The sequence below is a fragment of the Dasypus novemcinctus genome, chromosome 20 (assembly GCF_030445035.2).
Source record: "Dasypus novemcinctus isolate mDasNov1 chromosome 20, mDasNov1.1.hap2, whole genome shotgun sequence".
Lineage (NCBI taxonomy): Eukaryota > Metazoa > Chordata > Mammalia > Cingulata > Dasypodidae > Dasypus > Dasypus novemcinctus.
In genome coordinates this window covers 12780432-12796499 of record NC_080692.1, presented here as the reverse complement: position 1 = coordinate 12796499, position 16068 = coordinate 12780432, and the positions used below count along the sequence as shown (strand labels likewise).

The 16068-nt window shown below is 41.5% G+C and overlaps 1 protein-coding gene across 1 annotated transcript in view; it reads right to left on the bottom strand.

The window, feature by feature from the left end:
* ITIH5 (inter-alpha-trypsin inhibitor heavy chain 5) overlaps positions 1–16068 on the bottom strand; it is a 105075-nt gene that overhangs the window by 66532 nt on the left and 22475 nt on the right. The window contains exons 3-5 of the mRNA XM_004480071.5: positions 12635–12798; positions 11582–11683; positions 7165–7415 (exon numbers count right to left, since the gene is read on the bottom strand). Coding sequence (XP_004480128.2) covers positions 7165–7415; positions 11582–11683; positions 12635–12798 — 517 coding nt within the window. The remainder of the gene's footprint in view (positions 1–7164; positions 7416–11581; positions 11684–12634; positions 12799–16068) is intronic.

Here is a 16068-nt window from a genome sequence, read left to right as displayed (position 1 = left end):
CAGAAGCTCTGGGCAACCTGTGCCACATCTCTGGACCCACCTCTGGCTTCAGCCACCATTGGGGTGGACAACGTCAAACACATCCAACCAAGACAGCAGGAAGGAGGTGGAAGTAAAGAGAGAGCTCACAGAGAAAAGCGGGTTGCTCCGAATGTCAGGAGAGAGAGAGAACACCCAAAGCCCTTTGCCCATCTCCCTGCAGAGCCGTGGTCTCTGAGTCACCGGCTCACAGCTGGCCCTGACGGAGCTACAGCCAACGTCAGGACAAACAAGGTAACATGGGGTCCTGTATCGGCAGTCCCCAAATCCTACAGCTACGGGGCTAAATGATTCATCCCCAAATAATTTCTGAGCTGAACAATGTTGGAAACCACTACTTAACAGCCAGATCATTTCTTGGCAAGGGGACCGACAGGGGCATGCCTTTCCAGCTGCAGAGGGGAGAACTCACACAGCAGGGAGCAGAACTGGGTGGTGAAACCCCCCCTCCAGGATAGCAACCCTTTCACAGGGTAGGCAAAGCGCTGGGTGGCCAGACTGAGCAAATGCAAATACAGGATGCCCAGTTAAATTTCCATTTCAGAGAGGCAACGAATAATTCCTTAGGATAAATAGGTCCTAAATATAAACATTGTTTGTCTGCGACTCAACTTTAACTGGACGTCCTGTATTTTATCTGGCACCCCCAGCTAGGGGTACTTAAGTAGTTTTTGTAACCAGAGTCTTCTGAGACCAATGACGGATCATTAATTCTGGCTCCGAATGAGAGCTATACCCAGGGTCTGTCAAAATTAGCCAACTGAACCCAGGAAAGTGCGGAACATCTAAGAGCAATTTGATTGCCAAGAGTTACTTCTTCGTTGCTTTGTTCAACAAATACTGAGCCCCATTCTAGGCCAGGCACCATGCCGAAGAGAATCTTCACAGCAAAAGGCAGAGCTCACAGACCAAACAGTAAAACACAAATAAAATCTTAAAACAGATTCAGTTCAACCCTTGATTGGGCATCTACTGAAATAGAAGACCCTGCCTCAAGTCAAAGAGGGCAGCAGTGGAAACAACCTCCTCTTCCAAGAAAAAGATAACACTGAATTTCAAGTGGTACTCTTCTTTCAGGTTACACCTCTTCAGTATTTAGGATTATCGGATGGTCAAAACCGTATAAGGGTGATACTACTGAAGAACGTTTTGGAAGCAGATGTGGCTCAAGCAGTTGGGTGCCCACCTACCACATGGGAGGTCCAGGGTTTGAGTCCTGATGCCTCCTAAAGAAAACGAGCAGATGCCACACCCACTGCAATGAGCTAGACCCGGCACCCACCCCAACAAGCAGACACCTAAATGAGCAGATGCCACAGGCCAGCAGACAACACAGCCCACGGGGAGCAGATGTGGCTCAGGCCATTGGGCATTCGCCTCCCATGTGGGCTGTCCCAGGTTCGGTTCCCAGTGCCCTGTGGAGAGGGCAAGCAAACAATGAGCAGGCAGATAAGAGAATCATCTGGAGAGAAAAAAATAAGTAAATAAATAAATGCTTTTTTAAAAAAACCTTTAATAGTATTGAAAAAGGTAAATTGAGTTCCACCTAATCCTATCTTTTGCACGGGGCATGTAAAGGACACAGAGCTAACTATTATAAATAATGCACAGCAAAAGTCACCTCCAGGGCACCTGGGGGGAATGGGTTTCTATCTAAACGTATGTGTGTGTGTGTGTGTGTGTGTGTGTGTGTGTGTGTAAAGACCAGCTGATGCTGTTTCCTTATTCCTCTTCCATGTTCTTAAGTGTGGAGCATCCTTCAGTGATGAACCAGATATCAGAAGAACATGAAAACAGTTACCAATGTCTCCTTCTTCCTGAAATGTAACAATTTCCCTTTCATGTTAGATTAAAGTCACATCAGGCTTGACAGCGCCTGGGGGAGTTGAGATACACCAAGTATCCCAGCTCGGAGGCTTGCAGAATCAGCAGCCCAGGAACAGTCTTAGAGATCTCAAGTCAAGGAAGTGGACTTGGCCCAGGGGTTAGGGCGTCCATCTACCACATGGGAGGTCCGCGGTTCAAACCCCGGGCCTCCTTGACCCGTGTGGAGCTGGCCCATGTGCAGTGCTGATGTGCAAGGAGTGCTGTGCCACGCAGGGGTGTCCCCCGTGTAGGGGAGCCCCACGATCAAGGAGTGGTCCCCATAAGGAGAGCCGCCCAGCGCGAAAGAAAGAGCAGCCTGCCCAGGAATGGTGCCCGCACACACGGAGAGCTGACACAACAAGATGACGCAACAAAAAGAAACACAGATTTCCATGCCGCTGACAACAACAGAAGAGGACAAAGACGACGATGCAGCAAATAGACACAGAGAACAGACAATCGGGGCAGGTGGCTGGCGGGGGGGGAGGGAGAGAAATAAATAAACCTTTAAAAAAAAAAAAGAGGAGATCTAAAGTCACATAATCATAAAAACAAAAAGTCAAGGTCTACACCCCAAAGTTTGCTGCATGTTGATATCACCTGGAGATGTTTATGAAAAAAAAATATATATACGTGTGTGTGCGTATAGATAGATAGATAGATAGATAGATAGATAGATAGATAGATAGATAGATAGATAGATGGATGGATGCCTGGTTTCCATCTCCACATAGCCTGATTTAACTAGCATGGGTGAGCCATGTACAACAGACTGATAAAAGTTCCCAGGGGAATTCTAACGTGCAGCAAATTTGGGAAATGTTTAGGTAGGCAAAGGAGCTGCGTCAAGAGCAAGGATGAAGTGGGGAGGGATGGGTGAGGACCAAGTCCCATGGGCCCTCGAGGCTGGGATGGGGATTTAAAATTAGAGACACTCTTCAGGCATCGAATATTTACTGTATGATCATGCTTGCCTTTTCCAAGAGAAGACACGATCCCTAACCGAGTGAACTTGAGGCTATATTACCAAGGCCACGCCAGCCCCATTTGGGATTGTCTGTTGGTACTTTTCCAGCTCAAGTTTCTGTGTTGACGAGTGAGCAAAGCTGGACATGGGAAGAGGTTATTTCCATCCACTGTGTGAGTAATTCTCTGTTGGCCTGTGCCCAATAGTAAAAGCGTGTTGGTGGAAAAGAGGAACAATATATACTTGAGCAAGGCCCTGATGCCGGGATTCTGAGGGCCCTGTGAGATTAAAGGGGCGATCTTGTTTATTTTAAAAGCTGCTTCCATTGGTCAAGATCCTGACATATTTGTGTCCCAAGTTCTGTTGAAAAGTCCAAAGAAAGGATTCCCAACCTTTGAGGAGCCTCAGGAGGCTTTTACAAACACAGCTGTCTGAAATGGACAGAGACAGAAAGTTGATTAGAGGTTGGCTCTGGCTGGAGTGAGAACAGGGAGTGGTTTGTTGGGGTGCTAGAAATATTCCAAAGCTGATTTGTGATGATGGTCATACAACTCTGTAAATGTACAAAACGTCACTGAATTGTATATTTAATAAGTAAATTGTATGGTGTGTAAATTATACCCCAACAAAACTGTTTTGAAAAAAAGTGAGGACTATGAAAGATCGACTCTGAAAGCCACGGAATCATACCCATATAATGGTAGAAAATATTCAGCATTATTCTTTAACTTGACAAATAGGTAAAACCTTTAAAAGCATATATGAATTTTTTTAGTTTCTCATATGAATTCATAGAATATCACACACCCCACCCCAATAGATTCTAATTCAATTGTCTGGGGTAGAACTCTGTCATCTGTATTTGTTTTTTAGCCTCTCCAGCTCATTATAGGTCAAGGTGGAGAGCCACTGATGTAAAGCCAAAAAAGGAATACACGTAAGATATTTCTCACTTTATCTCATTTTCTTTTACTCCTAGTCATCAAGGACCTTACCATAAATGGAGTTTCTTTAACAATAAGAAAAAATTGGAATCATAGAAAGGGCAGTGATTTAGATGACATGGGACAGTAGGAGATCTATGAGATGTTGTTATAGAGAATGAAATAATCAGCCTTGAACTGATCACACTGATGGCACAGCTAGCTCGTCATGTGCCTTCTGAAGATTCTCCAAGACAGCCCAGATTTCAAACTGTTCCACTGAGCCCATAGACCATCAAAACATTTTAGTGGTGAGGAACTGGGGACAGGAAGAAACTGAAGAGAGAAGGAGTCTTGCCTTTCACTCTATTTCAACTTGTAGTTTTCTTAGATTTTGAACCACGGGCATGTACTAACTATTTTAAAATCTGGAAATGGTAATGTTGTGGCTTACAAACCCCTTCTCGCAGAATTGGCTTTTCTGCTGGAAAGGAGCTCATTAATTTACGATTCAATCAGTATGGACCCAATCCTGATCCACCAGATGAGTAAACTGAGCCAAAGGCAGAATATATCGCTTTTCTTTTCATTTTTACACTGAATTAGGGGTAGTTTGAACTCACACTATCAGTATTTTTAAATCTTCCATTTAATAAGAAGGTAGTATAGTAGAGGGGTTAAGAACATGAACTTGGAGTCAAATAGATCTTTGCATAAATTCTGTTTCTATCAATATTTAACCATGAGACTTGTCCATATTACTTAACCTCTGTAAACCTTAGCTTCTCCATAAATAAAATGGGGATAAAATATATGGCCTAAGAGGAGTGTCAAAAAAAAGACTGAATGAGATAATAATACATGTAAAGTGCTTAGTGCAGGATCTAGTCCACGGTAATCATTATCTGGAATTACATCCCTCAAGATGATGTGGGCCCAGTGGCCAGAGATTGCTTAGACAAATTCCAGGAGTCTGATTTCCTATCCTCAGCCAGATCTATTAGAGGCTCGGGTCCACAGTCACAAAATTCCAGCTCTTGTTCTGGTGCAAGCCAAATTCAAATCTGATCTCTACCCTGGATTGCTTTTGCAAACACAGCGGTGTCCAGACAAAGTCACAACAACATCCTGTGCGTCACGTGCCGAAGACACCATTTCATCAGAACCCCAACAGCTGGGCTCTGCGAGGTGAGAATGGGGAACGGCAGAAAGGAAATCTGGCCACGGCACCTCGTCTGCGGTAAATGCATGTGAAATCCCACGTTCTGGAAAGGCAAAATATCTGCTTTGGTACGAAGAGCTGGGAAAACAATTTTTCTTAAAAGTAAATGGATCCCATGAGATCAACCATCTGGAAAAATTCCTCTGAGATATTACAAGGCCCTGAATAAAACACAAAGCAACTTTTCAGCTAACAGGCAACCATACTACATTCCACCCTCAAACACAACTCACACATAAACACATACCACAACGCTCATAAATCGCCCAAGTGCCACCGTGGGGTTCTGAAAATGAAGCAGGCACACATGCATTTCATCACGGCAGCACGGCCACCCTCTGAATCTCCCACTGAGACCTTCGTCCACTGACTAAAACTTGTATTCACCCAGACAGAAGGCACAGGAACTCTCCCTCTCTACCACCCTGAAAGTACCTTCTCCCTTCTGAAAAAAAAAGACTTCTTTCACATGTTGGTCCATTGTAAACCTTCTCCACAAATTATGCTTAGAAAGAACATTCTTGGGTTTATAGTTTTTTGTTTTCTTCCTTTCTCCTAATTAGCAGACACTCAACGAGCTGTGTAATGTTAAGAGGCACTGTGCTAAATCAGGGGTTCTTAACAAGGGGTCTGTAAGCTTGAATTGAAAAGTCAAAAAAACATTATTTTGTGGGGATGTGTTGGTGTGGGTGTGATATACTTATTAAATAATAAACAGTATAGTGTGGACTTAGTAAGGGGTCCATGGTTTTTATCTGATTGGCAAAGGGGTGCATGGAACAAAAAAGGTTAAGAACCCCTGTGCTAAATACCGTAAGGAGACAAAGATTAATCAAACTCAGACCTGCCTTTAAAAGCACTTTACTCTAGTAGCAAAGACTGGACTTGCACAGAAAAAAGGCAAATGTAATTTGGGAATAATGATGATGATAATAATAACAATCAACAATCATTAAGCTCTCACTCAGGGTCAGGCATTTTACACACATTACTATTTCACAATAAGTCTATGAGACAGCTAATACCCATGTTTTAGAGATGTGCACGTTGAGTTTTACAGGGGTTAGGCCATTTTTACGAGGTCATAATTAATAACTGAACTAAAGCTCATTAGCCATACACATTGCCACCTACATGACATAAGAATAGTGAGTCATATCTTATGACATTTCTGAATATCAAGAAAGACCAACAATATTTTTTATTTTTCAATCAGATCTGGATCAAGAGTGTCAAACTCAGTGTTTGGATTCAACACAGAATAAAGGACCCAAGTCTACCACAGAACCTGGATCAACTACAGTTTTTGAGACTAATTAATGGAAATAAATATACAGTGGTTCGATTGAATTTGTCGTAATCGTCTCAACAAAAGGAATGCTACTTGAAAAATCAAAATTTGAAGGAAAGTTAAACTCAGTATTCTTCCTAATGAATCAAAATGCCTATATCTTAAATCTGTAGCATGCATTTTTCATAACTTAATTTTAGAAAGAATAGAACACAATGGATGAATGTTTAAAAAACAGATATTTCATAAGCCCACAACTCTAGTAAAACTATTGTTTTATATAACTTTCTAGTTTTTTGCCATCTTCATATTTATGATGGTTGTGTACCTACGACTTTTTCTTTCTTTTTCTCTTACCACATGCTGCATTGTTGTTTTGTTCTGTTTTTTGTTTAGGAGGTACAGGGGATTGAACCCAGGACTTCCTATCCTACATGAGAAGCAGGCGCTCAACCACTGAGCTATATCCACTCCCCTGCATTGTTTTTATAACTGTATTTCACTAATCATTTTCCTATAGTTGAATACCTATGTGAACAGCATGCTTCTGCTACCGCAAATATTGTCAAACAGGTTCAGCCATATAACATTTCCAATATTTTAGACGTTTCACTTAAGATCCCAGAAGTGGGATTACTAGATCAAATGATTTCAACATTTTAAAATCTCCCAATAGAGCATGGGTCTTAAAAAAAAAATGTACAGGGCACTGTCTTTGGTTGTTGATATCTTTCAAATCTCTGCAAAAATTCAAACCCCTGGTCAAGGGGGTGCCATCCCTTCTGTAGACTTCTCTAAACCCAACAGCCAGCTCCGCGTACCCCGGAAGGTCTGGGCGTGTCCACCAGGCACTCACCGTCCCCACCCCCGCTGCCCTTCTGCCTGCTGTTACGTAGAGGCAGCACTTCCAGCGAGGCAATGCCCGGCTGCTCCAGAATGTTCACTTCCACCGTCAGCCTCCCGACCAGCTGCTGCGGCCGCACGCTGATGGAGTGCTCGTACTTCCCCAGCCGTCTCTGCAAAAGCTCTTCATAGCTTAAGATGAAGGCAGCTTTGTCCTTGCTGGGGATCACTAAAGAGGCTCGGAACGTTTCAGTCCCCTTCTCCCTGGAAGGAAGAGAAAAAGGGAGCAAGGCTACTGCTTAAGCTCTCCACCTGCCTGCCTAGGGAAGAGCCAGATGCCCTCGAGGACCTTCAGGGCACTGGCCGTGCTCTCCTAACCAGCTTGCCCAAAGCCAGCAGGGCCAGGGGGGCTTAGCGAGGGGAGTCCTTCCCAGGAGAAAAGTAAAAGTTAGTCCTGGGAGGCCAGGGAACAGCCTGCACTAGAGGAAGCTGCCGAAGGTTCCAGGAATACTGGCTGGTAGAGACATCAAAGACCATGGGATAGGAAGGCTTATCATTGTAGGGTGGGTGGCTCAAGGGGGCAGTGGGGAGAGGGGACATTTAACAGGTGAACTGCTAGACCAGAGCGCTGTGGGATCAAAGTGTGAATGACATTCTCCTCTTTACAGTGATGGCCAAATGAATTTTGAAATGTTATGCATCTTTAAAATAGCAAATGCATTAGATTTTACAACCTAGTAATGTGTGATGGGTGTTTTTTGAGGGAAAGGTGAGGGATAAAGAAATTGCAGAACTTGCAAAGATACAAACAATTCTGAAATCTTCAAAGACTTGGAGTGAGGGTTCTCTGGTTCGGCATGGCAGATGGATCAGCAACAGGGTAGTAAAGAATTAAGTGAAAAGAAAAAGAGGAAGAAGGGCAACCAGCAGAGGATGACCTTTCCAAAGTTTCTGGAAGACCTAGGGCAACTGTTACCCTAAGCTGGCGATTTCCAATAGAAGGGCCTGCCTGATCCTGCCACTACACAAGCAAGGAACTGGAAGAATCTTCACAAAACCATTCAAAGTGAGAAGGGTGGCTAGGGTTTTTATAGGGGGAACAGGGGTTGAGGAACCAGGGACGACTGCCTGATGCATTCCTGCCACGTGGGTAATGACAGGATCTCCTGTGTTATCTCCTGCATGCAAAACTCCTGTTTGATGTCCCGATTTTCAGCCTTTTATCCCAGAGTAGTTACAGATTTCCTGGGATCTAAGATGCTTCTGGCGCCATTCTCCTTTTATCCCAGGGAAGTTGCAGATTTCCTGGGCTCTAAGGTGCTCCTGGCACCACCCTGTGGTTTTCATGGAATGTTATCTTATTCCTGAGTTTCCTGGGATTGGAACTGGGAAGGTCTGGTTATTGTCCTTCAAGAAACTAAGAACAAAAAGTCAACTACTAAGATTCGGTTAAGAGAAAACCAATTCAACTAGATCTGGGTATTTGGATTTTTCAGAGCTGCTTAAGAAAAGAAATTTTTCGTAAGCACATTTTCCAGCCATCAGATTCGGTAGAGCAAGAACTCTATAGCTCAGAATATGTAGGAAAGACCTACAGCAGAGAGAACCAAGTCATCTGGCTGAACCTTGGACAGCAGGACACCTTGAGATGGGAGTAAGAAGGGAGACCTAGCACACAGAGGACATGTCTGCATATGAAAAACTAAGTTTGTAGGTTTCCCACAGTCTTTTTTTTCCCTTTCCCCTTGAGCATAAGCAGCCTGGAACTTATCTACAGGCAAAAATCCAGGGAGTCTTCCTAAGGAGAACTGCCTACAGAGAATTAATAGGCTGGGTATGGGGAAATGGAAAAGGGGCAGCCTGAAGACTACCTTCCCCAAAATGGTAAGCCTTCCTATTTGTGATCAATTCTGACTTTAAAAATAGACTAGACCTAACAACAGGAAAGTAGAGGAAACTCCTAGCAACCACCTAAAAACATCCATCTAGTCACCCAGCAGCATAAGAAAAAGAAAAAAAACAGCAACTAATCCTTCAAAAAATAATTCAGGAAACAGCAAAAAATCAACAAACAAATCTCCAATTATAATTAATATCCTCATACAGGATACTGTAAAAATATAAGCAATCATTAAAAAAAGAGATATTAATAATGAAACTTATAATTGCCAAAAAAAAAAAAATAGAAGATAACATTGAGGAGCTCTTCAGTATAAACAGAAAGAAATAGAGATTGGAAACTTGAGAACAAAAACTGAAAGGCTCAATTGAGAAAGAAATCATCTAGAAAAGTAAACTAGAGAAAGCAGAGAGAAGGACTTGATCAAAGAAATATTAATAATATAAAATTTCTCAGAGCTCAAAAGAGACACAAGTATTGAAATGGAAAATTTCCATTGAAGGTTGACCCAAATGAATGAAAAAAGATTGACTCCTAAACTCATTATTGTAAAACTACAGAAAATCAGATAGAGGAAAAAATAAGTAAAACAAATGGTATTAGACCGCATTAGATGCATCATCAGCAATACTCGATGTTATAAGATATTGGAACAATGCCTCCAGAGTTCCAAAGGAAAATTATTCTGAACCTTAAATTCCATATTCAGCCAAAATGTCAATCAAGTTCTCAGAAAACTTACCTCCCACACACCAACTCTAAGGAAGTTATTCCAGAATATATTCAAGCAAATTAAGGGTAAAACCCAAGAAAGAAGATATGGAATATAAGAAATAATGAAACCAACTCAGAAGAAAAGAAATCTCAGGGTAATTGTGCTGCAGCAAGACTTCAAAGCAATGACAGTTATTACTTGGAGCTGGAGAAACCCATTTTTTCCCATGTTTTAGCAGCTCTGAAATCAGTATGTGTCTCACAATCAGTGATGTCATACACTTGCCATTGGCCAGACACCAGGGGTGACACAGACATCGTGGCTTGCACAATGACCGGCCAGAGCTGTTCATTTTGTCATCATTGCAAATCAGTTATATATCCTGCTAGATGATAATAGTGGCAAAATAAGCTTTATCTTGTAAGAAAACAGAAAAACAATTAGATACTCCAAGAAAACTGAAATTTATATACGTTATGGTCCAAAATAGAACTAAACTATTTTGGCATGATTCTGAACAATTTATGACGTGTAAGAAAATTTTATCCTGATAAAGGCCTCTTAGGACACACTTGCAGTCTGACTAAGTGAGGCTTAATAACTGCTGCTGCAAGAGAGACCACATCTCAGGGGAACCATGGGGCATCTTGCCAAATAAAGGAAGAGACAGGGCATTGCAGGCTTAGGAAACGGTGAAGTGTGGGTAAAAGTTAAATGCCATTGTGTTTTGACAGACTCAAAGCAAAACAGGGCTGTGTATAAAGGAGCTACTGTCAGCCTGGACCCAAGGTTCTGTTTCCTTAGAAACTACAAAATTAAGATAAATGTGTAGTTTTGTGTCTGTGAAAACTCTTCATCTGAAGCCCTGGACCTCAGGTAGAAATTGAGGTGTTTTTCTGTGTGAAGGTGAATCAATGGCTCTGATCTTCTGGGCAAGAGTAGGGTGTTCTTTCTCACTAAGAGGACATCAAACAGCAAAGCTTCTGACAGTCTGTGATGTTAGAGAACAACCCTTACTAATTAACAAAAGAGGCTTACAGGTTCACACCATTTTATGAGGATACTAAGATCCTTTTTCCTTTATGTTGGCCTTATAGAGAAGGAAATACAATGCTAGTATACTAGGTGGCTCTGCAGTTAGTGCTTTTTATACAGTCATTAAAAAGTAAATGCCATTTAATTTTTAGATTTAGTTTATAGACGATATAAAGAAGACAAATATAGCTATACATTCATTCTGAAAGTTAAAAAAGTAAATGATTAGGGAACAACAGATGGGGACAAGAAATGAAAAGGAGAGGTAAAGTGTAGGTGAGGGAATGACATCACTTTAAAGAGTAGGGGGCTTTAAACACTGCTTAAATTGATGGCAAAAGTAGAAGAAATCAAATAATAATATAAAACATTGGAATGCAGAGGGAAAGTGGAAGTAGTGCAAATAAGCCAAATCCTCTTACTTTGCAACAGAGTCAAAAGATAATGTCTTACTTTTTAAAATAAAGAAATAAAGGAAAAGCAAGGCTATCATAATATTTAGAGTTAGGGAGGTAACTACAAAGAAAACAAAACAAATACAGAAAAATTACAAGTGGATGCTCCCAGAAAGTGAGACCTGTGGGATGGGGGGTAAATGCTCCTTTTCATTATAAACCCTTATCTACTGTATTGTTAAACAGGTATATTGATTACTTCAGTAAAAATACAGAGGAGATAAATACTTGGCATCAGAGAAGAAGCAAGATGAGAAGGATAAGGGGTGAAAATCTGATACTTTCCTGAAGTGGATTTTTAATTCCATAAAGAAATGGTACTTACCCTTTATCTTCTTTGGCTTTATTCCTTTCCTCTTTTACCCTATCACCATTTTTCTTTTCCTTCTCTGAAATTTCACCCTGATACACCTTGTCTCCAATAAGCCTGAAACACAGGAGACAGCTGCATTACCAGCTTGCATTTCCAAGACAAACTCAAACACAGATATCATAACCATGGCAACTCTAGAAAATATTTTTATTTGTCTTTCTTTTTTTTTGCAGAAAGAAAGCATTCCAGACCAGGGCATCATGATGGACTCATTTATCTCATTCTGGGGCAATTCTGAACAGGTTCAAATGGTAAGACTCAACTCCAGGTACCCTGTGATTCTCCAGGATTAGATCATAAAATCTGCTCCAACTTCCATGAAGATTCACACACTTGAATCTTGCCCAAACTGAAAATTAAACCCAAATGCCTACCCCATTTTTCATGTCTTTACCTCTTAGTTCAGAACAAAAGAAGAAATATATTCAGCCCAGGATATTCACAGCTTTATGCCTGTCACCTGGATCTGAACTTAACCATCACCTCCTCTGAGCACCTCCCTGACTTTCCTACTCAAAGAAGCTCCCCAGCCCCATGTGCTGTCTTGCTGTCTTTATAGCATTTACTGCTGTCTGAAATTAGCTCATGTATTTATTTGTTAACTGTTCATTGACTGTTTCTCCTTACTGGAACTTCTGGAGCAAAGAGACATTGTCACCCATCACCTTGAAGATCGAGGAAGGTAGAAAAGAAGAAAGAAAGGAAGGCGAGAGGAGAGAGGGAAGAAGGAAGGAATGGAAGAGAAAAAGGAAGAAAGGATAGAGAGGAGAATGGAAGGAAGAGAGGAAGGAAAGGAGGGAGAAAGGAAGGGAAGGAGGAGGAAAGGAGAAAAGGAAAGAAGGGAAGGAGGGAGGAAGAGAGGGAGGAAAGTAGGAAGGAATCAACCTTCTGATCCATATATCTGGGATATAAATTCTCCCAAACAAAGAGAGGCTGCAGACCTCATGTACCTCAGGCTCACCCAGACCACCCACAGAGAAATCTTCATTCCACTGTGTCACCTACATAGTGAAGTTGGTGATGAAAGCTGCAGCTGGAATCTGCATCTGAAACTCAATTTCCTGGTCCTCAGAAGCTCTGTTCAGCATTTGGCAGGAAACCGTAGTAAAGGCATAACGAGAAATAATGGTAGACTTCACAGAAAAGTCTGTCATCAAGGGTTTGGTTTTCTGTTGAAATTAAAACACACAGTATTCTCAGTGGCACATTTAGGCATGATTCAAAACATTTTGGGGTAGGTGTGGGTCTTTTTTCATTCTTCAATCTGGGAACCGTAGCATGTGATTTCTTTCTTCTTTGTTTTGCCTTCTCCTGATTTTCCTACATTTTACTAGCCTCCACTTGCCAAACAACATTGGCTGAACAACTAACTCATGACAAAGAAGCAAATTGTTTAATGTCACTTTAACAAAGGCATACAGTGAAGTTTTCCAAATGAACAGAGAATACACACTGCCTAAGCAATGACTGAGCAAATCACTGAAATTTTAGAAATCAGAAATGTGAGGTTTATAAAACTTTTCTGCTCTAAACTTTTAGATCACATTTACAGGATCATTGAACTGATCAGAACATCAGAACATGCTTAAAAAAACTCTCATATTTTCAATTCTGCTTCCACGTCCATTCAGAGAAATTATTCACCAGTAAGCCAGAGCTCTCCGAGCTGGACTACAACACCACTATCGTACAAGAGGAATCAATAGTGAGCTTCAGAATGTTTTAGGGAATTAGAATGCAGGAAAAGGAAAGCTTACATCTGTGCTAACTAAACTGATCCCAAGAGTCCCTGGGAAGGGCACTTGCAGATGGTGCAAGTTCAAAGCCCTGCAAGAACAACTCGATTTTTTCTAGCCTTCACAATAGTGCTGCATCAGTCTATTGACAGCTGGTAGCAGACACCTGAAAGAGCAAGGAAACACCCATGAGGAAAGCCACACTAACTGAGTCATCATCTCATTCCAGGAACTGGCTAAACAATTTACCAGCTATCATGAGATAGTCTGGGGACAGAAATTTGAAGTAGGTGGTTTATTTCCCATTTCACAGATAAAAGAAAGTCAGGCATAGAGAGGTTACATATTGGTCCAAGGCAGCAAGTAATGGAGATGGGACTTGAACCCAATCCCAGATGCTCCCAAGTCCACACTTTCTACCACGATGCTAGGCTGTCTGCTTGCTGTGGACATGTCCTACTCTAGCTTTGTGTACTCAGCACATGGAGGGCTGTCAATAAATATTAGTTGAATGGATCTCGATGGTTCTGATTGAATTCTACTCTCCTTTTAAGACCATGGCCTCCGTGGTCAATGTCGATTCCAACCCTCACCTACTTTATTCATTTACTGACAGCCCTTGGCTAGTTTTCAAGATATATAAGGCTATGGTCTGGGGATATCTAGATATATTGCTCCCGTGATATACGATGGTGATAATAAACCCTGTTCCAAAAGACTAATCACAGAGGGTTATTCTACCTAAACAAATATTTTCTTAAAACTTAAGAGATATTTTAAGTGAAGCATTGGAGAAATGGAGCTGAGACTTCTTCAACACAAAACAGATCTGAGAACATGCTCAAACACCCACAAGAAGGAGAGTTGCAAGGATCGGACCCAAACACGTGAGCCAGGCCAGAGTGTGGCCCAGGGGTTAGAGGCAGAGGTCTCAGGGCTACCCGTCCTTGAGACAATTTGTGGCTCAATTTCCTTTCCTGATGACTTGAAAAGATAAAGACGAGTGTGAGCAGGCTTAGGGAACATGTTAGGTGCATGTGTATCTCTCTTAGAAAGGTGGAAAGCAAAACAGAGAGAGTTTAACTAAATAATGACCAAGTAGAAAAGAGATCAGCAAGTATGTGAAAATTTTTCACCTGCAGGAGGAAAAGATTTTCACCTGCAGGACTGAGAAGAGATGATTTCAAAGCAGGGGTCCTCGAAGTGTGGCCCCTGGACCGACAGCATCAGCATTTTCCTAGCAACTTGTCAAAAATGCACATTCTCAGACTCCAACCCAAACTGATGACAGGCTCAGAAACTCAGGGGATGGGGTCAAGCAGTCCATGTTCTAACTGATGCACACTCAAGTTTGAGAACCACTATTTAGAACTAATATAGCTAGAAGGCCCTCTTCATGTATTCGTAACCTGTAAAGAAAAGAAAGTGTGAGTAAACCACTAAGATTACCTTCATGAATCCAAGGCAAAGCCACAAGTGAGGAATAAAACCTTGGAAAGCGTTTGAACTTGTGTTTTAGGAAACTGTTCTTGAATTCAGAAATAATTGGATTGTACTACATTATTTCATGCAAAGCTAGTCTATTCAAGGCAAAATCTCTCCCCAGAAGTGATTTGGATTAAAAAGAGATTCCAGTTGTGGTTTCACCAAATGATTCTGTTCAAGGAGCTCATTAAAAACATTTAATGTGTTGCAGTAAAGACAATGGGTATGAGACTGATGATGGACCTAACAACCTGACCATCTGTGGGGATTTTTTTCTATTAAAATTTTGGTCTTATCGTTTTCAAAACAAAGGAGTCCTATGATGAATTAAACTATGAATTGAGGTAGTTTAGTCTTATTTATGTTGTACCTGGAGATAGGTTTTCTTCCTAAATTATCCATGTTTAAACATACTCATCTATCGCCAAAGCTGAGTTGGTGTACATCAGATGGCCCACAGCTGTGCTCTTGTGAATAATCTAAAACATCACTGCACACAGCTCAAATTTCTCTGGATATGTTGAAAATAAGAATCAATACCACATAAGTAACTAAATAACTCCTGGGAACTTAGAAAAGTCTAGTTTTATCATGTTCTACTTGATTTAAAATTTAAATCAGTATTTATTAGCAATCAAGTAATATATGCACATGGGAAAAACCTGAAATTATACGGAATATAAAATGAAAAGTAAGAGTCTCCTGCAGTCCACTGAGTTACATGTCCCTTGAGAGGAGGAGTAGAATATTCTCAATCCTAATCCATTCCTGTGGATGTGAACCTTTTGAAGATGATATTTTAGTTAGGGTGTAGCCAACTGAATCAGGATGGGTCTTAATCCTATTGCCAGAGTCCTTATAGAGAAGGGAGGAGTAGGAGCTGCACATCAAGGGACCCAGAAGAGGAAGGAGAGGATATCCCCATGTGAAGGAAAAGCCGAGAAGCCCCAAGAGGCCTTGGCAGCCAACTCCAGGGTGCCAAGTCTTGTAGGACAAAGCATCACCACCTCTGGACTTGTCCTAGTCTCAAAGCCGTGAACCAATAAATTTCCATTGTTTAAGCCAACCCATTGTATGGTATTTGTTTTAGCAGCCCAGAAACTAATACAGTCTCTTATCCCAGACCCACCGTTCCATTTTCCTGAGGCAATATTTAACAGTTCTTGATATCTCCTTCCCTAAATACATGCTATACTGATTCACTTCCATTTCACCTAA